A 24,880-nucleotide genomic window follows, 5' to 3' on the forward strand; every position below is an offset into this window, starting at 1 on the left:
GACCCTGGCCAAGGGATCTCCAGGAGGGGGAAATCCTGAGAGACTGAGGGCCCCTGGGGTCGGGGGAAGCACCTGCCAGGGCCTCCCCTGTCTCAGGGGTCCTGAGGCCCTGCAGGCCCCCCAACACCTGGGCAGAGCCAAGAGAACCAGCCAGGCCTGCCACCCCCAGGCCCACATCTCGGCTCCAGGGGTGTGCCCTGCCTGGGCAGACAACTGACGCCCAGCCAGGAGGGCCGCCGGGCAGATGGTTCAAGGAGCAGGACAGGCCCTGTCCTGTCGCCCTCCCTCCCAGCAGGGGAAGTCTGGCCTGCCGCAGGCGGCCTCCCCCCTGCACTGGCCACAGCCCCACGGGGGGTTCCTTCCGCCTTTGCTGACCCCAAACACCCTGTGCCCCTGAGCTGGGCCTTGGACACTTGTTTCCGCCCCGTGGGTTCTGCGCTCACGTGCGGCTCGGTGGGAGGATGATGGTCCCTGCAGATGCAGGCGTAGACAAGGGGCTGCTGGGCTGCAGTGGCTCCCGTCCGAGGTTCATCTCACCCCAGCAGGCACCAGACCCCCTATGCTGTGCACTGAATGTGTCCACTCTGCTGGGAGGTGGCCAGGGACAAGGGTTGAATGAGCTGCAGGCACAAGCTGGTGCCCTGGGACAAGAGGCTTCTCACGTGCGTAGTTGAGAAGGCCGCATGAAGGGGCACCAGGAGGCACAGCTGACCGAGGGTGGGGCAGGGGTGGCTTACGGAGTCGGGGCTGCAGTCAGGGAACTCTGCAGCAAACCTGAAGGGATGCTTCTGGCCAAACTGAGGTCAAAATGAGTATCCATAACCGTGAAGACTTAATCGACTGTAAAAAAAATCCACACATCCAGGTGACGCTGAGGAAACTCCGTCCCTGCCAACAGAGTGACAGTGAGAACAGGTGATGGACGGGAAGGAACTGGGGGCACCTGGCCTTCTCAGGAGGAAGTGGAGCCCATCCCAGGAAGCTCTTTAGGGAGAATTCCAGCCCATGGACTGGCTGGGAGAAATGCTGGGAGCCACCTGTGCTGGGTGCAGCCTCCCGGGATGGCCGTCATGGGGACAGGGAGCTGGAGTGGCCGGTGGGCAGCTGGGTGTGAGGGCCGCCAGCCGTGTGCCCCAGGCACTGCCTCATGCCCAGCCAGGGAAGTCTGACCCACAGGAGCCACCAGCATGTCCATGGCCGTGCCCCTCCACAAGCCACATGCAGCAGAGGAGGGCAGGGCTGTTCAGATGAGGCCTGGGGAGGGACAGCCAGATGGGGTCCTGATTTACAGCCTGTTCTCAGTGGCTGGGGACCTTCGTTCCCGGTGAGGGCACATGTTTTTACATGTGTGATGCCGCAGCCTCCCCAAGACGGCAGCAGAGAAGTAGCTGCGGCCAAGGGCGTTCATGCACCTGCCTGGGGAAGAGGACACTGCGAGGTCGGTGTCCAGCCTGGCAAGGTGGGCAGGCGGCCTCCACAGGATGGGAACAGGATTCCGAAAGCGAGGGGGCCAAGACGGAGGTGCAGACACACCAGCCCGGTGATGCATCCCAGGGGCCCTGAGGGGAAGGCAGAGGGCGAGGCCAGGCCAAGAGTCCAGGATTGGAGACTGGGGGCTCTAGAGCTTCCGAGGGCGGGCAGGGTGTTTTTGCCTTGCACCTTAGACACTGCGGCCCGCCCCGGGCCTGGGCGGGACCCCCATCTGCTTGCCGCGCGGGTGGGGGCGGGGCCAGATGGGCGAGGAGCGGAGCAGCGATGGAGGCGGGGCCGCGGGTGGAGGTGGGGCCAGGCTGGTGAGGGGCGGGGCCAGGTGCGCGGGGGCGAGGTCGCGGTGGGGGCGGGGCCAGGCTGATGGGCGGGGGCGGGGGCGGGGCGGGTTGGGGCTTGAGGGGCGTGCAGGTGCGGGCGCGCGGAGGAGTGGGCTGGCCACTGTCCGGCCCCGCTGCCTGGCGCCCCAGCCTACCCGCCGGGGCCCGTTTCTCCGGTTAGAGGCCAGCTCTGGGTCTCTGTCCTGTGTCCCAGGAGGCCGCCCCCGCGCCGGCCCCCGGACCCCTGGCTGTTCAGACAGCGCACCGAGCCCCCAGCCCCGGGCCAGGCCGGAGAGGAGCCCGGGGCGCGGCGGGGACGCTGCCCGGCCGGCGCTAGAGGGCGCGCCTCGCCCGCGCCTTCCGTGCTCTGGCCTTCCCTGGGCTCCTTGCCCTCTCCGTCGCTATCGCCGCGTGTCCCCCGAGCACTGGACACAAACACGGGGTCTCTGGCAGGCTGGAGAGGCTTGGGAGGGGCCGGAGGCACTTTCCCGAGTGGTCAGGCTTTGGGCGGCGCCGTTATCCAGAGGCAAGCCCCTACCTAGCAGCCTCTCCTGATCTCCAGAAAGAGGGCCCAGAAACCCCTCACTTGAAAGTTGAGCTGAACACAGCGATAAAGGGAGCAAGTTTCTTTGAAGCCAGAATAAAAATTCACAGTGCCCAGTGGCTGGCTTGTTCCTCAAGATGCTGGGACATGAGGGACAGAGGGGCACCAGGTCGCACACCAGGGGTGCATTGGGGAGCGACAGCCAGCCCTGGCCAGTGCTCAGTCCCAGGGAGTCCGCACAGCCACCTGTCCCTGAACCCACCCTAGCCTCCCCCTGGGCACCACCGTTGCCTCCTCCAAGAAGCTTTCCCAGACTCATCCCCACCACTGCTGCATGGGTGCTCTGCTGTCGTGCCTCCCTCAGTCTCTGAACTCTGCAGTAGGCAGGCCCAGATCCTGTTACTGGGCCTCAGCTCCCTGACTGACCAGCCAGAGTACTGGCATACAGTGCCTGCTGGAAGTTGTGCAGGGGGCGATGGTGGGGCCCAAGTGGGTGCCAGGCCTGGGATGGGGAGGGAAGCTAGCCAGGAGCAGGAGTGTGACCAGGACTGCAGATTGTTGGAGCCCTGGGCTTTGTTTACATGGGGTTCTATGGCCGGGGCTGGGGGTGGTGGGGGCAGCCACCTCGAAGCCTCCCTTTCGCCAGCTGACTGGGTCAGCAGACAAAGGGGATGGGGTGGGGGCGGGGGCCTTGGAACCAGCAACAGGTACCTGGACGTGACCCCCCCGAGTCCCTGAACTCCATGAGCTGGGGACAGACAGGATGGCCAGGCCCAGCCTCTCCTCACTGCCCCTTCCCACAAACACATCATCTGCATCCCCTGCCCCTGGATACCCCAGACCAAGGCAGTGAAAACCACCAGTGACCTCCTGTGGCGGGCCCCTGTGCCAAAGATCTGGGCCGGAAGGCCCCGGAGAGTGAGACCCAGGCAGCCAGTCCAGTCTGGAGGCCCCCGCCCCTGGTGCAACTAGGGAACCCACCCTCCTCAGGGGACAGATGATGGGACCTGTCCCAGGAGGGCAGGGAGGACCTGGGAGCTGCCTGCGACCGCACGACAAGAAAGACGAGAGAGACAAGAGAGCACAGATCTGAACCAGGTGTCTGTTTATTTTTTGGAAAGCACGTCTGCCGGTTTGGCCCCCACAAGGCAGGGGTCCCTGAGAACAGAGACTGCTCTGAGCCTGCTGACAAGCAGAGAACAGCCGCCCAAACTCAGGGCCGTTAACAGTACAAAAAGTAACAAAACTGAATCTGTGGCTTTCTCTCCCAAGCTTTGAAAGGTAGCAGTCTGAGCTATAAAAGTCTAGAAGCATTGCGTAAGAAGTGTTAAATCTACAGCAAATACATCTTGTAAAAACTCAATAAATTATATATATAGATATATATAAACTTGTAACATCTAATAACATCTGAACCTGCATGCAGGGGTGGCCCCCCCTGAAATTGCCTCCCTGCCTGGAACACATGGCAATTAGAAGAAATTGTATGAAAATACCAGCTTGCTTTGAAGTCTAAAAAAATAAATCTCCTAGAGAAAAATCCTATAGAAATCTACTTCTCCTGCAAAAGAAGGCCAAAGGAAATAAAATATCCTCATGGAATCATCTCAAACTATTAATGACCCTTTAGGGTGCCTGGGGGTTGGCTCCGGCCTTGGGGTGCAGGCTTGGAGGCACCCTCAGCAATCCCCTAAACGAAGCATAAACCTTTTCACTGTTAATAAGTTAAACCTCTGCCATGCGGCTGGCTAAACACTAGGGCCCTGGGGAGCGACAGGACATGGCTCTGGGGGTCGATAAATAACTTTACAAATATTCGGGGCCAAGGACAGAAAAACCCCTCCTTACCCCGTGGTTTCTGCGTTTGTCTCAACAGCAGTCCCCTGGGCCTCCCCAGGCTAAGGGGCCCCGCCCCCTGCCCCTGCACCCTCAGGGTCCCGAGCCTCAGTTGTACCGGCCTGCCTTCTCCCATATAGATATTTATATATATATGTATGTGTATATCATATACACAGCATCTATTTATATAAATGTACACTCATTTCTGGAATAAACCTTTCAGATAGAAGTTAAAGGCTCCTGCCTTCAGGTACCCGTAATTTCAGTCTCTGTGGGGGCAGGGTGGGGAGTGGGGAGGCCTGGAGGTGGGGGCTGCTAACACCCCAGGAGGAAGGTGCCACTTGTGGGGGAGGTGCGCCACACGGGGGCTTCCCTGTAGGCTCAGCTTGGGCGCTTGGAGGGGCCTCGGCCCGCTCTGGACACAAGAGCCTGGCCAGCACCCCCCACCCCGGTGCTCCCTGTGGGGGGCCGGGGGCGGGGCAGGGAGCCCGGAGAGGGGCCCCATGGGAGGAGCCCCTTACATTCTACGTTTGGTCCCTGGTGCTGCCCGTCCAGGTGGCCAAGAGGTCACCGCACAGCAGGGCGAGCACCCCAGGGACCCCAGAGCACACATGCGTGCGTGCACGCACGCCCACACACACACACGCACACACACACGTGACGCTGTCTGTCCATCCGTCCACCCGTTCCAGGTCTTGGGCCCGGGCCGGCGGGACCCGGTGATCATGGCACGCCAGCGGCAGCATGGTGGGCTGGGGTCTGTTCTCACATTGATGGGGGCTCGGCCGGCTGGCCGCGGCCCTTCACGTCCGCGAGCCTCCGCTGCCGGATGGGGCCGGGGGCAGCAGGTCGTGAGCGAACACGGAGTCGTCCCCCGAGGAGCCGGAGCTGGGGGTGTCCTGGCCGCCCGGCGAGTACTGCTCGAAGGGCACCGACAGGTCCAGGTACTCCTGCGGGCGGCAGGCGGGCTGCGGTCAGCGCGGCACAGGCTCCGCACGGGAGCCCTCGCGGGGCGGGGCGGACCCACACTCACGTCGGTGGACGTCACGGTGAGCACACGGTCCAGGTCCTCCACCAGCTGCTTGAAGGTGGGCCTCTGCGAGGGCGCGGCGTGCCAGCACTCGCGCATGATCATGTACCTGAAGGAAACGCAGGTCGGCCCTGCGCTGCGTTCCCAGTGCCCCGCCCTCGGGGCTGGCCTCCCCCTCCCCCGCGGCGGGCGCGCACTCACAGGTCATGCGTGCAGTTGGCCGGCTTGTCCATGCGGTGGCCTTCCTTCAGCAGCTTGAAGAGCTCCTCCACGGGGATGCCGGGGTACGGCGAGCCCCCCAGCGTGAAGATCTCCCAGAGCAGGACCCCGAAGGACCAGCTGTGGGTGGTGGGGGGCACGGCCGCGTCAGCCCTGGAACAGACCCGAGCGCAGGGCTCGGGCCAGGGGGCTGCCCCCAAGAGCTTCCCAGTGCCTGCCCCCAGCGGCCTGTGCTCCACCCCCCACCCACGCCCCTGCGAAGTCTGGGGCCACATACACGTCACTTTGGTGGGTGTAGACGCGGTCAAACAAGGCCTCGGGTGCCATCCACTTCACGGGCAGGCGGCCCTGGGGGGAGGAAGGGGGCGTGTTGGCTGCCAGGCGCCCTCCTGGCTCGAGGGCCCCCACCTCCTCGGGCTGAGCTCACGTTTGTGGTCTTTTTGTAGTAGTCGAGGTTGTGCACGTCACGAGCCAGGCCGAAGTCGGCGATTTTCATCACGTTGTCCTCAGTCACCAGCACGTTGCGGGCCGCCAGGTCCCTGTGGATGCACTGGGGGTGGAGGGCGCGGGTTTGAGCCAGTCCCACAGCCTCTCCAACCACCGCGCCCTGTCCCAGCCCCCGGCCCCGCTCACCTTCTGCGAGGCCAGGTACTCCATGCCCCGCGCCACCTGGTAGGCGCAGGACACCAGGTCTTTGAAGGTGAGCTGCTCCTCGGGCAGCCGGCAGGTGTCGAAGGAGTAGTCAGTGCCCGGGGGCCGCCGTGCCCGCAGGTATTCCCGCAGGTTGCCCTTGGCCGCGTACTCCACCAGCACGTACAGGGGCCCTGGGGGCGCGGGAGGGGCTCAGAGGGGCGCCCTGCTGGCCTCCCACCGCTCCGCCCCCGCCCCCAGCGCCTGCGTGCGGCCCCCGCTCACGGCCCTCACCGCCCTGAGTGCAGGCTACTCCCACCGCTCCGCATGAAGCCCCACCCACCTCCCCGCGTGCGGCCCCGCCCACGTGCAGGCCCCGCCCACCGCCCCGCCTGCAGAGCCCCGCTCTCACCGCCCTGCGTGCAGGCGCCTAGCAGGTTGATAATGTTCTTGTGTTTTCCGATCATCTTCATCATCTCCATCTCGGACACCAGGTCCGATAAGTCCTTATCCGTGGCGTCATCTGTGCGGGGATGGGCAGCGGAGTCAGGCAGGGCCGTCCAGCCTGGCATGGGCCCCCTCGCCACATCCCACCCAACCATCACCTTTCAGCATCTTCACGGCCACCGTGACAGGCTTGGCAGCTCGGTCCTTGTCGATGCCAATGGCCTCTGCCATGACCACCTGGCCGAAGCAGCCCTCCCCAAGAGGCTTGCCCAGGGTCAGCCTGGTAGCAGAAGCAGAGGGGCCATGAGCACACCTGCCTGCTTGAGGCCCTCTTCCAGGCAGCGCGAGGTCAGGCCGCCGCCTCCAGAAAGCCCTCCACACTCGCCCCAGCAGCCCTGCTAATGGTGATAAAGGACACTACCCCCTGACCTCTTGACTGTGAGGGCACTTTTCCAAGAGTGGGGTCCCCCTCACCCGTCTCAGAGGGGGCGTCCAGCCCCATGTTCATCAGAGGCCTAACTGACTCCCATCTGAATTCAGTCAGGCCCGAGTGGGAACCCCTCCCCACCATGGGACCCCCATCCTCTGTGCCCCCACACTCCCGACCGGGGCAGGGCCCCAGGCCTGCGCACACTACTGACCGGGCCCGGGACAGCTCCCACTTGGGGTCGGCGGGCAGCTCGAGCTCAGAGACGTTGGCCAGGGTGGGGCCCTCGCCCGAGGACAGCCGGGCAATGCGTACCAGCGGTGTGTTGGAGCTCATGGATGAGCTGGACTCCAAGGACACCTGCTGGGTCGGCAGGGGCAGGTTGGTGCCGCGGGGCCGGGCAGCCAGGGCCCGGAGTGCGGCTCCCACGGACCACATGCCCGAGCAGGGCCTGACTTCTGCCCCTGTGGTGCTGAGTGGAGGTTTTTAACACGTTTTGCCCCGGAGTAACCTGGCTCTGCGGGGTGACTGTGAAGACCAGGGAGGGCTTGGCTCACACCCCTATATCCTCAGACTCTACAGACCGGACGCACTCGGGGGCCAGGGCAGCGGGCCGGGCAAGGGCACAGGTGGGCTCGGAACCTGGTATCTACTTTCTGTTACCTGTCGCTTGAGCGGGAAGCGGGAGACCTTGTGCACCGCGGGCGAGCCCAGGCCCTTCTTGGGGGGGCTCCTCAGGCGGTAGAGCGTAACGGCGGCCACGGCCAGGATGAAGAGGAGGAAGCCCAGCCCGTAGCTGAGGACACCCGCGAACACACCGCCAGCCTCACCGGCTTCCACCAGCTCCTCCTCAGCTGCAAAGACACAGGCGTCGGCAGCCTGGCCCAGCATCGCGGGAGCCCGCGCGCTGCCCCAAGCCGGAGCTGCGGGCAAGGTGGGGGGCCCAGGACAGGGTACAGACCCCACCCCTGGTGGGGTTGGGGGGAGTGCCAAGGCCTCATTGAGTCTTCAGCAGCCAGAAGTGCGCAGGCCACGAGGAGCAGACAGACCCAGGAGAGAAGAGAGCCCAGCAGAGCCAGCAGCACCCTCACCCACCACCCGGGAGATGCCAGTACCACCGCATCAGCTGCCGGGGACCCCGCTGGGCTGGGGCGCTATGGGGGGAGGCCCATCTGGGCTAAGACAGGGCCGAGTGGACTTTGCCCGCAGGCCGGGTGCAGAACCCGGCCGGAGGGCTCTGCAGTCCCCTGGCCTCTCCGGCGGCACTGGCGCGTCCCAAGCCCCAAGAGGACAGAGCGAGAGCAGCAGAAGCTGGTACCTGGCAGCACCACCAGCCACGCAGAGTGATGGGAAAACCCGATAGAATTGCCCGCCAGACATGTGTACTCCCCCGCGTCCTCAAAGGTGACATTGCGCAAGGATAGAACCTCTAGCTCCTTGTCGGTGGTGTTAGCGCCCGCCGTCTACAAAGAGAGAACACAGCGCGATAGGAGAGTGCCAAGAGCAGCCCACGGGCACCGCAGCCAGAGTCCACTCGGCACCGATCCGGCCAGGCTGCAAGGAAAACGCCGCCACCACCACCGCGACTGCGGCCACCGCGGCCGAGCGGCCTCTGCCCCGCGCATCCACACCGAGCCCGAAGCCAGTCCCTCCACCGGCGAGTCCTCTGTCCCAGGTGAGCCAGACGTGTTGGCTGTCAGCATAGCAGGCAGGGCGCACGTGCACCGGGGGAAGAGGGCAGGCGGGGGGGCAGGGGGGTTGGGGGGGTGCGGCAACAGGGCCGGGCAGAAGTGAGCAGCCATGAGAGCCGGGGCCAGAGACAGAGGAGGGGACAGAGAGACGGACAGACAGAAAGAAAGGGCGCAAGTGTTAGAGCAGCTGCAGACGGGTGCTCAGGCCCGGCCCTGGGGCAAGAGCATCAGGGGCACAAACGGGGTGCAGGTGGGTCAGCGCAGGCCGTGGGGGATCAGAGCAGGCAGTCACAATGGAGGCCGGGGGGGTCAAGGTGCAGAGGCGGCCACGCTGGGAGCACAGTGTGAGCCAGGGTCGTGGGGCGGGATGGTGGGGCGTGCGGGTGGGCACAGGGCCAGGGCATCGGAGCTGGAGCTCGGCGTGCCAGGCAGGCGTGGGACAGAGCTGTTACCTGCTGGGGGCCCGTGAACACGCAGCCAAAAGGCCTTCTCAGCCACGCCTATGAAATTGGAGGCTCGACAGAGGTACTCGCCCCCATCACGCTCGGACACATTGGCCAGGCGGAGGCGGGCGTCGGCCTCCGCACTCTCACTGATCCACGACTGCGGGGACAAGAGACCCGGCTCAGGCGCGGGGGCCCCGCCGGACACACGGGCGTGACTGCCGAGGAGCTGGCCCTCGCCCGGCCCCGAGGAACGGGTGGGCAGACCAGGCGGCGCCAGCCAGGAGGGCTGCCTGGAGGAGGCATGGAGACACCTCACGGCGGGCACTGTGCTCACACTGGACACAACTGCCCGTCATGCACCCCCGCCGCCCGCTGACCCTCAGAGAGGCCCTCCTCGGGGCGCTCAGGCCGCCCACCCCTGGGGTCCCAGCCACAACGCTGCCAGGCCTGAGAGCTCCGGGCACCGCCCCGCCCCCAGTCTGTACTCCTGATCCCGCCCTCAGCCCCATCGTGTGTCTTAACAGATGTTTCTCTTTGGGCGGCAAATGTCGCAATCGCCCCAACTCGGGTGGCCCCCACCCCCAGGGCCGTGGGAACCGAGCGGACACAGCCCTGCCCTGAGGGCCCAGGGAGGCGCCTGGGCAGGCGGTGGAGAGCTCCGCTCTGGGTCTGCAGGCCAATGCGGACAGACCCTGCCCCCCAGGCCGACCCCGCTGCATCGCCCCCAGGCCCAGCCCGACAGGCCTCCGGCCTGGCACACCCTCCCCGCCCAGCCGGCCAGCGGCGGTGCCCACCTTGAGCACGGTGACGTAGGGCGTGCCGTCGGGCCCCACCTTGCTGCCGTTCACCTCCACGTGCTTGAGCCACTGGATGTGGGGCTGGGCGTCGCTGTAGACCTTGCAGTGGAACTCCACATCGCTGCCCAGCACGGCTGTCTGGTTAGCGGGCAGCCCGGCCTGTAGGATGGGCCGGTGCGGAGAGCGCTCTGCGGGGCGCGGGGAGGGCTTCAGAGGCTGCCGGCCTGCGCGCCGCCCCCGCCCCCGCCCCCGTGTCCGGGGCCTCACCCAGCACGTCCAGGGTGTAGGTCTGCTGGATTCTGCCGAACTTGTTCTCCACGACGCACGTGTAGTTGCCGCGGTCCGAGGGCACCACGCTCTCCATGACCAGGCTCCACTGCTGCTGCCGCAGCTGCAGGTGGACTCCGGTGAGCGGACGGCGGGCGCCGTGCCCCCCACCCCCCGCCCCGCACCGGCCCCCTCCGCGGGCCCACCTTGATTCCCCCGATGCGGTGCTCGCCCCGGAACTCCTTGCCGTTCTTCAGCCAGGTGATGGATGGCGTGGGGTTGCCAGCAGCTGGGCAGCGGAAGCGAACCGTGTTGGCGGCCGGCACCGCTAGCAGCTTCTTGTCCATCCGCTCAGGCCGCGTCCAGTAAGGGGCCCCAGCTGTCCGGGGAGGGAGGGAAGGCTGTGACGGGGTGGGGTGGGTAGAGGCTTGCCTGTCCCTCTCCAGCCTGTTTCCCGCCTGCGGAGGGGATGTCAGCCTTTTGAAGATCCCCGCCCAGGGCTGGACGAGCTTCCAGTAGCCTGAATGCCACCTCCTGGCACGCCCAAAGCCAGGTCCCCTCACTTCCCTCAAACGCCAGCTCCAGTTGGGGGGTCCAGGGCACCGCACTGTGACCCAGGACGCAGAGGTGTCTCAGGATCACCACCCACCTAGGTGGGCCCATCGGGGTGGGCCCACCAACTGGCACAGGGACCAGGGCACACCAGGTGAGGACGCCCGGCTCAATGGATGGGCACCACCCAGCCACCCAGAGAACCCGGAGCCTTGAGGCTGGCTGGGAGCCCGTGGGCATCTGCGAGACCGCAGGCCACGCTCTGCCCCGTGGGTGACAGGACATTGGGAGGCCCTGCTCCCCACCCTGCCTTCTGGGACTGTCCAGCCCCACCCTCACAGCCCAGCTGGTTTTTCTCCTTTGGGGGCTGGGCTGGTGAGGCCAGCAGCCCCACCAGCTGCCTGGCTCCCTGTGCTGCAGCCACAGGGGAAGACCACCCCCAGAGTGGGCGGGACCCACCAGGGTGGAGGGAGAAGACGGACAGGGCACCCACTGGGTCCCCTCACCTCCACCCCACATCTCATGGCATCGCAAACTCAGCTCCTCCAAAAACAGCCCGCCTCCCCAGACCGGCCCCTCCACGCTGGGCAAAGCCCCCTGCCACTTGCTGTTCCAGGCCCAGGTACCTGGGTGCTGGCACCCGCAAGCTGCCACCAAGAACCACTGCGGCAGCCCCTTCCCAGTACACGCACCTGCGCCCGACACCCACGGCCCGCTGGCATCCATGGCCCACTGGCACCCAGACACCCTGATGCCCACGGCCACGCTGGCACCCAGACACCCACAGACACCCTAACACCCACAGCCACCCAGACACCCTGACACCCACGGCCACGCTGGCACTCACAGCCACGCTGGCACCCTGACACTCACAGCCATGCTGGCGCCCAGACACCCAGAGACACCCTGACATCCATGGACACCCTGACGGCCACACTGACACCCACGGCCGCATGGACACCAGACACTTACAGCCACTCAACACCCATGTCCTCCCCCTTTTGCCTAGGCTATCCCAGGTGCCTCCCATTTGTCTGAACCCGTCTGCCTCCCCCTGCCCTGGTTCACGCCACGCGGGAGTGACCCCAAGCCTGGCCCCCCAGCCCTGGCCGTATATACCAGCCCCCTGGGTGCTCCTGGAGCCCCGGCCCCCAGCCCTGTAGCACAGTGTGCCCCCCACGCCTCACCTGCCCCCAGAGCCTGGGGTGGGCACCCGTCACCCCACACGGAGGCGGTCCCCGGGCCTCGGTCTTGTGGGGCGGGCAGGGCGGGGCCCCAGTGGGCAGGCAGACCCCCACTTGCGCAGCCCCGTGCACCTGGAGCCCGGTCTCACCTGTGTCCTCGGCCTCGTCGTCCCCACCCTCGTCATCCCCTGAGGACGGAGCATCTGTAACGCAGGTGAGAGGGCAATGCGAGGACTGGCCTACGGCCGGGCCTCCCCGCACCTCCCCACCGGAGCGCCCTCGCCACTACCTGTCACGCGCACGCTGAAGAGGCACAGCAGCCGCTGGGAGAGGCGCTGGCGGCAGCTGTAGGCTCCGGCGTCCTCGTGGGAGGCGTTGAGCACCTGTAGCCGCTGCGGCCCCACCAGGACGCGGTCCGAGGGCGCCAGGCCCACGCCGTCCTTCACCCAGACGGTGGGCTCTGTGGGCACCCCCGCCGGCAAGCGGCAGCTCAGCTCCACGGTGTCCCCGCTGCCAAAGGCCCGCTCCTGCGGGCTGGGCTCGGGGCCCGGGACCTCTGTGGGCAAGATGCGGGTGTGAGGCAGGTGTCCCCACACAGCACCGGACGCACCGGGCCGTTTGGGGCCTGGAGGCGGGGACCGGGGAAGCAGTCCTGCCAGCCGTCCCGTAGGGCGTGCCGGGACAGGGATGACCATCAGCGGTGCCAGGGCCGACCCTCCTATGTTGGCGACCCGCAAGGAGACGGGTGGGGGCCCGCGCCAGTCAAACGCTGTGTGGACACGGGACACTCTGGAGTGTCGTGAAGTATTCCTCCTGCTTTTTTTCCAACCACTTGGAAATGTTTAAGATCCACGCTGACCTCACAGGCTCAGCATGCGGGAGGTGGGCGCGCATGTGTGGCTGACTTCGTGGAGACGTCAGCTGGGGATGACACAGGGAAGGGACAAGGCAACTCATCCCAGGAGGGGGTGCCCCTCACCCCGGGACCTGAGAACAGATACTGCCCAGCATACAAAGGAGCACCCCAAACTTCCCAGAACGTCTGGGTGCTGAGACGGGAAAGGCCGGCCTGGGGTGGAGGTCCTCAGGGGCCTGGCCGGTCTACACGCCGACGCAGAAGGGAGCGTCTTGGACCTCAACTAGCCTCGGCAGTGAGCACCAGGAAAGGGATCAGAAATGCATGCGGGTGTGGAACCGGGTCTGGCTGGTGGGATGAGGGGACTGAGAACCCCACGTTACAGACACGGACGCAGGTGGGAGGAGGAGGGCTCCAGGCTCGGCTGGCGGAGGGGCCAGCATAGGGCCCCCAGGCCAGGCGGGCAGCCCCAGCCCACCTCCCCCGCAGGTGCCAAGAGGCTGGGCTGGAGGGTCCTTGCGGATGTCCGCTAGGCCCCCGGGCCCTCCCCCTGCCCAGCGCCCACCCAGATCCCAAGGGGCCAACAAGGCCCAAGACCCAGGGGCTGACCGCCTGCCCGGGTCTCGCTGCCAGGGCGGACAATGCCTGGGCAGCCTGGGCTTCAGGCCCGGGACAGGGCTGGGTGGTCCTGCCGCGCAGACCCAGCTGGGTTCGCCGCACCCTTACTTGTCATTCTGCTGACGCGTGGCCTAGATTCGAGGCCCAGCTGCCCACTCTGGCCACGCCAACTCCTCGGACAGGCCCTGCTCAGCCTGCCCACCTCGGAGGCCCACCGGCTCAGGGCCCACCAGGGGGGTCCTTCAACTGTCTGTGGCGTCTGCATCCCCTGGGCCCCCAGGCAGGGCTCCCGGCCTGACAGGCAGCCCCCAGTCCCAGCCATGGTGTCGTGTGGGGACCACCCAGGGCTGGGAGCCGGCTGAGGCCCCCCAGAAGGCCAAGAACAGGCTAGCTGTGGCCGCCTCGGCCTCAGGCCCCGGCCCAAGGGCAACAGCGGTTGGTTCTGGGTTGGTCTGGGAGGCGACGGCAGATCAAGCCACCCGCACAAGTATCCGCTTCAACCCGGTCCAGCAGGGGCTGGGAGGATTCAGAACGGACCCCAGGCCGGACTCGCCTGCAGTCATCGCTGGTGGGGGGGCGGGGGAAGGCGGGGCCTGGACCCAGCCGAGGGCCAACCTCTGACCTGCCCGCCATCCTGCCCCACCGCATGGCCGCAGACCCGGGCGGGGATGATGGGGGCATCACTCCTTCCCGCAGGTCCAGCCCACCAGGCCCACCCTGCGCCACAGGGGACCTGGGGAGACCAGGAAGGGCCAAGAGGGTGGTCAGGTAGGGAGATACAGAGTGACGGACAGGACACAGCGGGCAGTCTGCCTTGGGGTGGGGGGGAGGGGGCACGTGCCGGAGACTACTCAGCCCCCTGTCCCCAAGGACTTCGGGAAAGCCTTCCTTGATCCATACAAGAGGGCCTTCCCATACCCGCACAGCCACAGGGGCCACACCTGGCGGACAACAAACGTCATCTGTGCCCGGTGGGTGCCGGGTGCCACGTGCCAGCGTCTGTCCCCGAGGGCCCACAGCACCTGCTCCCGCCTGCACCCCCAAAGCCTAAGCTCATTGAGGGGCGCCAAGGGGTACCACGCCCTGGAGAAGCCACGCCAGGCCCTCCTCTGGCCCTGTCTCCCAGGCCCAGAATCCCCGTGACACTGCCACTCACCACCGGTGACTCAGTTTCCCCCACTGTCAGAACAGGGAGGCCACCCAAGTAGAGGACTTGAGACCCATTCTGCCCTGGGGCTATGCCCCAGGATTGCTGTCCACCCGGCCAGAGCTGGAGCCCATCTGTGGGGAAGGCTGCAGCCTCTGCTGGGGGAACTTGCTCCTGGTTTGGAGTCACTACAGCTGTTCTGTCGCTCAGTCCTGTCCAGCTCTTTGTGACCCCAAAGACTGCAGCACGCCAGGCTCCTCTGTCCTTCACCATCTCCTGGAGTTTGCTCAAACTCACATCCTACAGTTCACTCATTCACTACAGCTGAGGCCCCCTCAACGCATGGGAGTGTGCCCGGGTCGGGGGAGACCAGGAGAACAAGGATTGAATTCAGACCTGACTCAAAGGAGCCCCCTGGAGTTGCTGGAAGAGAAGAGCCCTCAGGTCCTGGACGCAAAGCTCTCCGCCACCAGGTACATGCTTTCAACAGCCCAGAGGGCACCCCAACAGGGACCCTGAAGTCAGGGCCTTCCCCTCTCTCCCCCGGCCCCACCTGGAAAGAATCTGAAAGGTTTGGTAACAAAGTTAGAAAAAGAAAGGGGTGGGATTCGGAGGCCTGACTAATTCGGAGGCTAATGAGGGTTTACAGGATTATCCAGCCTAATCCTCCTACAACTGGCCACCAGGACTCCTGGACGGGCAAGGAAACTGAGGCTTCGGGCAAGCACCCGACCTGGGGCCCAAGCAGGGCCTGGGGTTAAGGACCCGCCCCTGAGAGAGGCTCCCCACCACAAGCCATCATTCACTTCTGAATCCAGGCCGCCCCTCCCCCAAACCACTGCCTGGCACTGTGTCCCCACCTCCTCAACAAGACCCCAGCTCCTCTCTGGGCCCAACTGTAAAATGGGGTGTGCTGGGCCCCAGACAGGGCCCCACAGGGGACTTGAGGGCCTGAGGGGTAGGGCGGGGACGCTCTGCAGCTCCACACAGAGGCTCAGAGGCCAGAAGTCCAGCCTCGGGCTCAGCCCAGGTTAATGAACCACCCAGAGGCCCGTGGGGCTCAAAGTCCAGCCCTGCCGAGGAGCAGGCAGGGGAGGCTGCCACCAGGGCCTTCCTGAGACGTGCCCTGAGCCCCCAGGGACCCCTCCCTGAAGGGTAGGGGCCCCTGCCCATGCCCTCACTGAGAACGTGGCTCCACGTGGAAAGGAAGGCTCCCGGGATGGCCGGGGCAGTCCTGCTGCGGAACCTCCTCCACTGTCCTTGACCTCTGCCGGCTTCGCGCCATAACTTATGGTCCTGGGAGAGAGCCAGGCTGGGACCTTTGTAAATTTCACGAGGCCTCTGCAGCTCCTTCAGGAACCGGATTAAGTTTATTGATCTTTCAACTGGCTACCTGTTTCGCCAACTTTCCTGCAGAGGCAAGGGCCCGGTCCTCGGTCTTTCCACCCCAGGCCCGCATCTGGTGGGGACGCCGGCAGTCCCTTAAGGTGGGGCGGGGGTTGGGGGGCCCGCTGCCCGTCCCCCCCCCCCCGCCCCCGCAACCCCAGCCCCCAACTCTGCGCCGCAGGGGGTCCAGGAGGCCCGGGCCCCGCCCTCCGCCCCTCCCCCGGGGCTAGTTGACATTCCCCAGCCGTAGGGAGTAATATCTTTATCTGAATACGAATGCTAATTCGGCCCCCCCACCCCCCGCGGCCGCCTATTCGGCGCCCCTGGAAGCGGGGGCCGCCCTAGCAGGCGCTAAAAGCGCGCGCTGACCTCCCGACGGCCTCTGTCACGCCGCTGAATGACACGCACATTCAAGCGCCGGGCCCACTTTCATTCATAAAAAAATGACATTGTTCCGGGAGGCCGCCGCCGCCGCCGCCGCAGGAAGGGGCGCGGGGGGCTCGGGGAGGGGCGGGCAGCCATCTGCCTGCGTCCAGCCCTCGGCCGCCGCCTCCCTGGCACCGCGCGCCCGCAGCCGCCCGGCTCACACCTCCCCGCGAGGCCGGGCCGCCATCAATGCGCGTCTGTGGCCGCGCCGAGGTACAAAGGAGCGGCTGTTCGGGTCCCGCCCGGGTGGGGCGTGAGCTCACCGGGCGAAGGCCTCCCTCCGCGCGGCCGCCCGGCCGCGGACCGGGGTGCGCTCAGCCCTGGCACGCGCCGACCCCCTCCAGCGCCCCAAAGTCGTCGGTCTCCAGGGGGGCGGGCTCCCTACGGCCGCCCCCCGGGCCTCCCCTCTCTGCCCGGCCGCCACCGGGAGCCTGGCAGAGCGCGTGCCGGACGTGGGCACCCGGAGCGCTCGGCCGGGGGGCTGTGCGCGCTTGCACCTCGGGGGGCCCGGCGCGTGTGCGGGGCGGGGCCCGGCGCCAAGACGCGCTTCAGACCCTCCGCTGCCGACCGTCGACGTCCCGCCGAACCTTGGTCGCCAGAGGGGGACCACAGCCCCACGCCGCTCGGGCATGCGCGCTAACCACTTCCCAGCCCGGCCTGGCGCCCCAGGGGGGCAGTCATCTTAACTCACGGGGCGTGAGAGCTGGGATGGGGGGAACGGAGGCACTAGAAGGTGTCACCTGGTCGTGCAGGCCACTGAGGGGCTGGGGCCCAGCCGCGGGCTGACGCACTTTCATACCCTCCCTTCAAAGTCCAGAGTCTGCTTTGGCTGCAGCTGGCCATGAACTGGGGCCCGAAGGGGGCTGGGGAAGCGGCACCAACAACAGCAGGAACTTTCTGTCAGTGCGGACCCCGCAGAACAATGGGAATCGTGGAGACGCAGCCCCCAAGCCCTCCCGACCGCGCCCGGGGGGCCGGCTGGGGAGCGGCGGGGGGCGGGGAGCGCGGATGCCACCGCGGTGCCCAGCTCGCCGCCACAGCCTCGTACTTGGGTGGCAGCCCTGCGGCTCCAGGCGCCCCACAAACTGCCGCGCCAGCTCTGGCCCCGATCCCCGGGGAGGGCGGGCGGCAGAAACCCGGACGCCGGCCCCGCGATGCCAGCGCAGAGCGTGCCCTGGGGCCCACTCAGACATCCAACGCCCCACACCCACCTCGGCGCCCGTTCCGCGGCCCCGCCGCTGCAGCCCGCCGGGTCCCCGCGTACCTGCCGCTCTCCGCGCGACGCGGGGCTCCACGCCCGGGGACCCGAGGGCGGCGCCGGTCATGACCGCCACTGCCACGCAAAACGCGAGGGCGCGAGCCGGGGCGCCCATCGCGGGGGCGGGGGGTGCGGCGTCCTCAGGCGGCGCGCGCCAGCATGCTGCCCCCCATGGCCCGGCTCTAGCACCGGCGGGAGGAGGGCGCCGCTGCGGAGTCTGCGGGAGGAAGCAGGCAACTCGTTACGCGGGCGGGCCGGGGCGCGCAGGGGCGGAGGCGGCGGTGGCCGGGCTCCCGCGCCCCGGCCCCTCCGATCCCCGGCCGCCCCGCCCGCCCGCCGTCGCCGCCCAGGGCTCCCGGGCCGCTTGGCGCCGGCCGCCGCCTCCCCACCGCGGTCCCTCCTCCCCCTTCCCTCCCTGGCTGCTGCAGAGCCCTCCCAGGGCGGCGGCGGCGGCGGCGGCAAACTTTCCAGAGCGGGAAGCCCGCGCCCCGGCCGGGCCCCACCGCAGACACCGCTTGGGATCCGAGCCCGCCGCGCGCTCCGGACCCCTCGCGCCCGCCGGGTCCCCACGCACCGACCTGGCGGCCCCGGGCGCCCGACTCGCTGAGCGCGGCTCCCGATCGCGCCCGCCGCGCGCCGGCCCAGCGCCTGCGCCTCGTCCCTCCGGCCGTCCGCTCGGCAGTGCTTGGTGCGCCCGGCCGAGCTGGACCGCGCGGCGTCAGCTGCCCGCGCCGCCGCCGCCGCCACCGCGCACTGAGCCCGGGCGGCCGGGCGCGCAGCAGCCAGTGGGGGCCGGCCCGCTCCCGCCCCGCCCCGCCCCGGCCACGCCCGCCCCGACTCGTGGGGCGCGGGGAAACGCCCCTCCCCTGGGGCGGTCCGGGGGCGGGGCCGCGGCCGGCCTGGCCCCTGCCAGCGGAGGGGATTAGAGGGGGCGGGGAGGGGCGGGGGCGCCCGGCGGTCTCGGAGGGCGTGGGAGCCGGCTCCTCCGCGAGGCCCCCCGTCGCACCGTCGGGCCCCCCCGCACAGAGAGGCCGAGCGCGGGTTTCTCTGCACAGTGCGCTGTCCCGGTGGCCACCGGGCCGCCGACCAGGGGCTCAGGCCCGGGGAAGGCTGGGTGGAGAGGGAGCGTAGAGAGGGGTGGTCTCTGCGGGTGAGACTTGTCAGGGAGCCTTCACCGAGACGGAGCCGCACAGGCTAGGCCCCTTGGCGTGAGCAGCCCAGAAAGCCTGGAACCAAGGCCAGTTCGGCCTGCCCGCCTGGGGTTGGGATGCTAGGGGCCTGCACTCCCGGGAGCTGGGGGCCTGCTGCTGCATTTATGAAGCGCCTGCTGCGTGCTCGCAGAGCTCAGCTGCCTGAGTTCCTGGCCTCATCCATGCACACTCCACCCAGGGAAAGTTTGGAGACAGGGTGCTTGCTGCACATGAGCGTGGAGAGCGCGGCTGGGCGGCCCTGGGTGCAGGACCCCAACTCTGGGGCTCTGAGGAAGGCCGGGGTGGGGGGCTGGTGGCAAAGCCTGAGATGCCTGGAGTGGGCAGAAGAGGACTTGGGGCACGTAAGGCAGGAGGGACCTGCAGGAGCAAGGTGACCCCTGGGCCTGCCTCTGGGCCCCCCAGGCAAGCACCTCTGGCTTCTCAGACTCCGTGTGCCCATCAGCAAATTGGTCAAGGAGAGTGCCTCTGACCTGCTGCTCCAGCCATCCGCTGTTCCAGGTGCAGCCTGGAGACATCCCAGCCTTTGGGGCTGGACCTTGGGACCCTGAAGTGTCACAAGGAAAAGTCAAGTCTGACTCTGTGTCGGAACTATTTGTTTGACTTGCTTGCCGTTCCTTATTTTTTTTATCACAATCATACAGAATGACCTGCCTTGGAGAATCCTGCTCCTCTGCCTGTTAAAAAGTGCCTTGGTTGCAAACCCTGTCCACCTTCCTCCAGATGGCAGGGAGGAAGAAATCAACACACCGTCCTGCCTAAGGCTTGACATTCTAGGAGGTATTTGCAACATTCATGGACGTTTTCCTTCACTTCCTCACCTCCCCCATCCCTGATCTGTAAAAGAAGCTGGCATCCAGACCCCAATAAGATCGTTCTCGTGAGACGTTAGTGTGCCACCTTCTCAGTCACCTGCTCTCAACCCCTCGTCTCTGGTTCACTGGCCTGCCGCGCGGAGAGCAGAGCAAGCTTGGACTTGCTCACGGAAGGGCCGACTGCTCTGTGCCCGCCCGGCAGATCAGTGCCTGTGCTGTGTGCCGCCTGGCTTGCCTGCTCTGGTCAAGCCCACATCCCCCAGATTGGCCAGGGGCACCATCTGCTTCCATGTGGGTCTGGCCGGTGGGCACTGCTAGTAGGCGAGGGTGGAGGGCACTCCCACTGTGCCCCCCAGAGTGGGCCGTGAGCCCCCGCTTCCTCCAGCGAAGGGCCCTGGTTGACCTCTGGGTGCTCGACACCCTGGATTCCCTTCCCAGGGCTGCTGCACAAATTCCCACCAACTGCTTGGCTGAAATTTTGTCTCTCCCAGTTCTAGGGCCAACAATCTGAAATCAAGGTGTCAGCGGGGCTGTCCCCTGGCCCACACTCCCCAGCCCCATCTCAGACTCTCGGGGAGGGTCCTTCCCGCCTCTTCCTGCCGCTGGCTGTCCTTGGCTTGTGGCTGCATCCGCCCCAATCTCTCCCTCCATAGCCACATGGTTTTTCTTCTGTTGTATAAGGACACTTGTCTCTGGATGTAGGGCCACCCAGATAATCCAGGCTGATCTCTTGATCTCATGAGCTTAATTTAATGACTGTAAAAGACTCTTTTTCCAAATAAGGTCGCATTCCCAGGCTCCAGGAGCGGATCTCCCTTTTGGAGGCCCCCTCCTGCCCTTCACCACGCCCCCCCCCCCGTGGTGGCTGGTACCTTCGGTGCTGCCCATGGTTTGAAGTGGTCGCTCCACTGCAGCCTGTCTCCAATGGCACCGTCGGGTGGCATCTAGGTCAGAGTTCAGGAGCATTTTCACGGCTCTTGGCAGAGGACTCTGCCAAACTGCTTCCAGAGGGTCTGACACTGCTCTTGCCAGCCCCGGAGGAGTCGCTGCCCACTTGGCCCCACCCTTGTCACCAGGGGAGGGCACTGCTCGAAGGCATTTTTATTCTTCTTGACAAAATAATTTATTTGTTCACAATTATTGTTTCCAAGTCAGCACGTTCAGCTGGAGCAAGCTGTCCCACGGGACCTTCTTCAGACGCAGGAGTGCCCCCATGCCGGTTCCCTGGGATGGCCAGTGGAGGCGGCCTCCAAAGTGCCCCTGGTAGCCAGGGTTTCGTCACAGCCTGTTGACAGGGCATCTCCCCCGAGACCCCCTGTAGCTCGGCCAGGCTGAGTCCTCCTCAGGCCCACTGGAGCCCAGGGCTTGCTGTTGACCCCTCCCTGCCCACTCCCCACCCCCCAAACACTGACCCCACCTCCCAAGGACCACAGCACTGGGAAGGAAGGTGGGTGTGGAGGCTGAGGGCAGCCGGGCCCAGCCCAGCCCAGTGGGTGAGTCAGAGCTGGGCGGCCCTGCATGCTGGGGCTTGTGCGGGTGAGCGGGCTGCCGTGGGCCCTGGGTGCGGATCCCAGCGGGCTGTCAGCACCCAGCACCCCCCTCCGCCCCTCCTCACCCCGAGCCCGTCCTGGGCCGACACTGGGTGCACGGCGCCAAGGTGCACTCAGCTCGAGGCAGTTTCAATCCCCGCCCCGCCTGCATCCACAGCTCTCCTGCCCACCGTGGCCGCCACAGTGCCCAACGGGCACCCGTCAATGCCAGAGCTAAGCCGGGGGCCCAGGGCAGGGGAGCCCCAGCCAGAGCCTCCCGCTCAACCCCCTCAGGGACTAAGGCCCAGGGAGGGGCTGCCGTGAACTCGGGACTGGGCTGGGGGAGACCGAGGCCTTCAGGTGTCCAGTGCCCAGCTCCTCTTCCAGGAGGCTCTGGGGAACCCCCGCAGGGGCGGCTCAGTCTCTGAGCTCTCCCCTTCTCCCAGCACACATCCCCCCCATCTTTGGAAGTCACCGCCACCCCTGCCTGCTGTCAGGGCCCAGGACTCAGAGCAGGTCAACAAGGGATGAGCAGGGGCCCCTGGGACACCCTGCTGGGCTGGGCTGAACTAGGTCCCTCCCCCCAAGGAAAAACAAGCGGACCTGAGAGAGGTCGTGTCTGACTCTTTGTGACCCATGGACTATAGCCTGCCAGGCTCCTCTGTCCATGGAATCCTCCAGGCAAGAATACTGGAGTGGGCAGCCATTCCTTTCTCCAGGGGATCTTCCCAACCCAGGGATCAAATGTGGCCTCCTGCACTGCAGGCAGATTCTTTACCATCTGAGCCACCAGGGAAGCCCTGGTGTACATCGTGGGTGATTTCTGCCTTTTAAATTCATTCTCTGAAAATAAAAAGCACAGTTGACTTGCTCATTATAGCAGAGATTTTAAAGAACATGGAAAAGAGAAATTCCAAGGTCCACTGGCCAACACTAACTGTTGTACAAGGTCCATAATTTTAGCTCCGAGCTTCCTGGCAGGCTGAGCAAAAAGGGCAACACCGTGAATCACGTGTTGTTGGAGGCTGTCTTCTCGGATGTGCGCTGACAGCACCGGTGCAGATATTCCTGCCCTTGGTTCACGCTGAATGCTAGGCCTCAAATCCTGACTTCAGGTTTGGAAAATGTGGTTGCTCCCAGATGAGCAATAAAAGAGCAGTGCTGTCTGTGGACAGGAGAGTGACGGTGGGCGGGCGGGGTTGTGGCGTGGGTTCTCCTGAGTGCCATCCCAGCTAGGGGGAGGGGCCAGGGAGGTCTACCCCCCAACCCCTCACTGGAGCCTGGCACAGAGGGCTGCCTCAAAGCGCACAAGGGCAGGAGGTGCTGGCTGGGGGAGAGTCTGGCCGGGGAGGGCCAGCACGGTGCGCCGGTGGCCCCCAGGGGGGTGGGCTGGGGAAGGAGGGCGGTGGAGAAGGACCACAGCTGGCCAGGGAGGGGTTAAGGCCTCCACAGCTCCCGGGGCTGGCGGGGGCCAGGCCGGTAGCCGCTGAGCAGCTCAGAAATCTATTTTCCTAAGCGCTTGGCATTTGCCTGAAACCTCAAGTGTATTTTCCCTAAGTTTTATTTTTTCTTTGACCCCAAACTCTGGTAAATTTAAGGGAAATTTAATTATGGTGTTTTGGGTCCATTTACACTTAAACCTTCTCAGCATTTTTTCCAGGACCCTTTTGGAGTTCAGCACGTCTTGGGAGCCTTCTAAATGAGCGTTTTTATTATTATTATTTTTTGAAAAGGTTTTACTCCCCCTGCCCCCACCCCCCAGGACCAGCCTTCCTGCCAAGAATAAACAAGGCTGACTCCACAGGCTCCGGCTGAATTAGGAATCCATCCCCGGCCGCCAGGCCAGCCCCACAGCACGTCACGCCCTCCTCCGTCCGCCAGGCAGCCTTCGCCCTCCGAGCAATGCCCCTTCCCCTGGGTCCTGTTGGCCCTCCCGGGAGGGGGTGGTCACCTGCTCCGGGAGCCTCAGCCACATGCCCTCCCGGGGCGGGGGGACCTCAATTCTTTGCTCTTGGCCCTGCCAGTCCCTGCACGGGTCACCCACGGACCAGCGTCCGCCTGCTGCCAGCCAGAACCCAGGAGTTCAGAGTGGCCACAGGATCCCACAGGTGGCAGTGGCCTCAGCGTCTGTGGCTGGAGGCTGTGGACACTGTCTGGTCCAGGCTGGGGCCAGGACATACCCCCCAGGAGGCAGACTGGGGCACCCCACAACCTGGGGTGGACCTGGGGACAGAAGGACCGAATTCTGGGGTTATGTGGCCCCTGGCAAAGAGCCCACAGGGGCCACCTGCTCACACCGGATGCAGTGTCGGTCCTGTGTGACGGAGGCGTGGGGGGGGGGAACCCGGGGGCGAAGAGCCGCAGCGGGGGCACCCCAGGGCGTGGAGCCTCAGGGGAGGACCCTGGGGCGTGGAGCTGCAGCTGGCAGAGCCTCCCTGGGGACACAGTGACCAGGCGCACTGCCCACTGCAGGGAGGTTTCCTGGCCTTGGGGAAGGTGCGTGTTCCTGCACTGTGTGGCCCTGGGGTTCTGGGAGAGAAGGCTTTGGCTGGACTCTGCTAACCCCAGACCCCACGGCCTTCTATCTCCCCCAGTAGCCGCTGGGAAGGAGGGATGGGAGCGGTGGTCCCCGGGACTCCTTCCGAAGCCCAGGTGTTGGGGCTTTAAGGAGAGGGACTGTAGTTCGTGAGGGATCTTGCCCAAGAACATGCTCCTGCGGGAAACCTGCTATAGTCACACCCCCCCACCCAGGGAAATGGGGCTTCTCTGAGCACCCCCAGGCCTTGATGGGGTGCTTGGAGCCCCAGGAGCCATGGCGCACACGGGCTCTGGGAGGCACGTATTTAAGCTGAAGAGCTGCCTGAGAGGCCAGCACGGCCCGTTTCACACAAGGGTACACTGAGGCGAAGCAGCGTGGAGCTCCTCCCCGGGGTCTGCCCCACACCGTCTGCTGGGCGCTCGCTCAGGGCCAGGCCAAGCGGTCCTCCCAGAGGGAGGTCTTCCAGGGCCAGGGGGGCAGATGCCCTGGCCTCCTCCTCGCCCCCCACCCCTGGCCCCCAGCCTCCGGGGGCTCCTCTGCCTAACGGCCAGCCCTCCGGGGCCGAGTCCTGGGGCCAGTGGGGCCAGTGCTGCTGGAGGGTGCGCCTCTGGCCTGCGTTGTGTCTGAGGGCCACCTCTGCCCACGCTGGCCCCTCCCAGTGCTCAGAGGCCCCCTAATAGAGACATCTCTGAGGGGCCTCCTGAAGCCCCCCGCCCCTGCCTGCCTGCCCCAGAGCCCAAGTCCGCTGACAACTTTATTGTCCTCCCAGCCTGGCCTGCAGGCGCTGAGGGCGTGGTCCAGATAGACCTGGGGGACGCGCACACAGCCAACCACCGCCCAGGCAGCGGGCGGCTGAGTGAGACAAACGACCCCCACCCCCTGCCCGCAGGGCCACGCCCATACCTGCTCTGTGCCCAGCTGAGACCGGACCACCCAGCAGCCCACCGCCAGGGAGTGGCCTCCTGGGGACCCCCAGGCTTGGGGTGAAAATGGGTGGGGGCGGCCTCCTGGCCAGGTGAGACCCCCAAAGCTCTGGGGCCGGGGTCGCCCCAGGCTCCCCTCCTGCTGCCACACTGCTCCAGGGAGCACCCCCAGGGCTCGGCTCGGGCCAACCCTGCTCCAGTTTCCAGCCACACCTGCCCTGAGGACCAGTCACCCCCACCCTCCCTGGCCCAGGGTCAGCCTCAAGCCAGACTGGGTGGGGGCGGAGTGCCCCA

General features: G+C 66.2%; 1 protein-coding gene across 12 annotated transcripts; it reads right to left on the reverse strand.

Moving 5' to 3' along the window:
• Window positions 1-3,440: 3,440 nt before the first annotated feature.
• FGFR3 (fibroblast growth factor receptor 3) lies at window positions 3,441-18,297 on the reverse strand. Of its 12 annotated transcripts, none has more exons than XM_027545345.1 (18): window positions 18,151-18,297; window positions 17,579-17,789; window positions 12,171-12,437; window positions 12,031-12,084; window positions 10,352-10,524; window positions 10,146-10,269; window positions 9,876-10,066; window positions 9,088-9,238; window positions 7,602-7,798; window positions 7,159-7,304; window positions 6,676-6,797; window positions 6,483-6,593; window positions 6,074-6,264; window positions 5,868-5,990; window positions 5,718-5,788; window positions 5,423-5,560; window positions 5,225-5,330; window positions 3,441-5,141 (listed from the first exon to the last, which is right to left on the reverse strand). In XM_027545345.1, exons 2-18 carry the CDS (start codon window positions 17,685-17,687, stop codon window positions 4,995-4,997), a joined length of 2,421 nt encoding a protein of 806 aa, XP_027401146.1. In that variant the 5' UTR covers window positions 17,688-17,789; window positions 18,151-18,297; the 3' UTR covers window positions 3,441-4,994. The 12 variants fall into 12 exon arrangements, with proteins under 12 accessions (XP_027401146.1, XP_027401147.1, XP_027401150.1 ...); XM_027545346.1 differs by having other exon boundaries at window positions 7,608-7,798; window positions 18,151-18,296; XM_027545349.1 differs by lacking the exon at window positions 9,088-9,238 and adding an exon at window positions 8,263-8,407 and having other exon boundaries at window positions 7,608-7,798; window positions 18,151-18,295.
• Window positions 18,298-24,880: the final 6,583 nt, after the last annotated feature.

The sequence above is a fragment of the Bos indicus x Bos taurus genome, chromosome 6 (genome assembly GCF_003369695.1).
Source record: "Bos indicus x Bos taurus breed Angus x Brahman F1 hybrid chromosome 6, Bos_hybrid_MaternalHap_v2.0, whole genome shotgun sequence".
Taxonomy (NCBI): domain Eukaryota; kingdom Metazoa; phylum Chordata; class Mammalia; order Artiodactyla; family Bovidae; genus Bos; species Bos indicus x Bos taurus.

Excerpts from the sequence above, each read along its gene's own strand:
- FGFR3 (XM_027545339.1), bottom strand. The coding sequence starts at position 12,576 with ATGGTCATCCCTGTCCCGGCACGCCCTACGGGACGGCTGGCAGGACTG. Across the intron at positions 12,085-12,170 it reads CTTCAGCGTGCGCGTGACAG|ATGCTCCGTCCTCAGGGGAT; the intron begins GTAGTGGCGAGG and ends CCTGCGTTACAG. Across the intron at positions 6,265-6,482 it reads AGGCGCCTGCACGCAGGGCG|GGCCCCTGTACGTGCTGGTG; the intron begins GTGAGAGCGGGG and ends CCGCGCCCCCAG.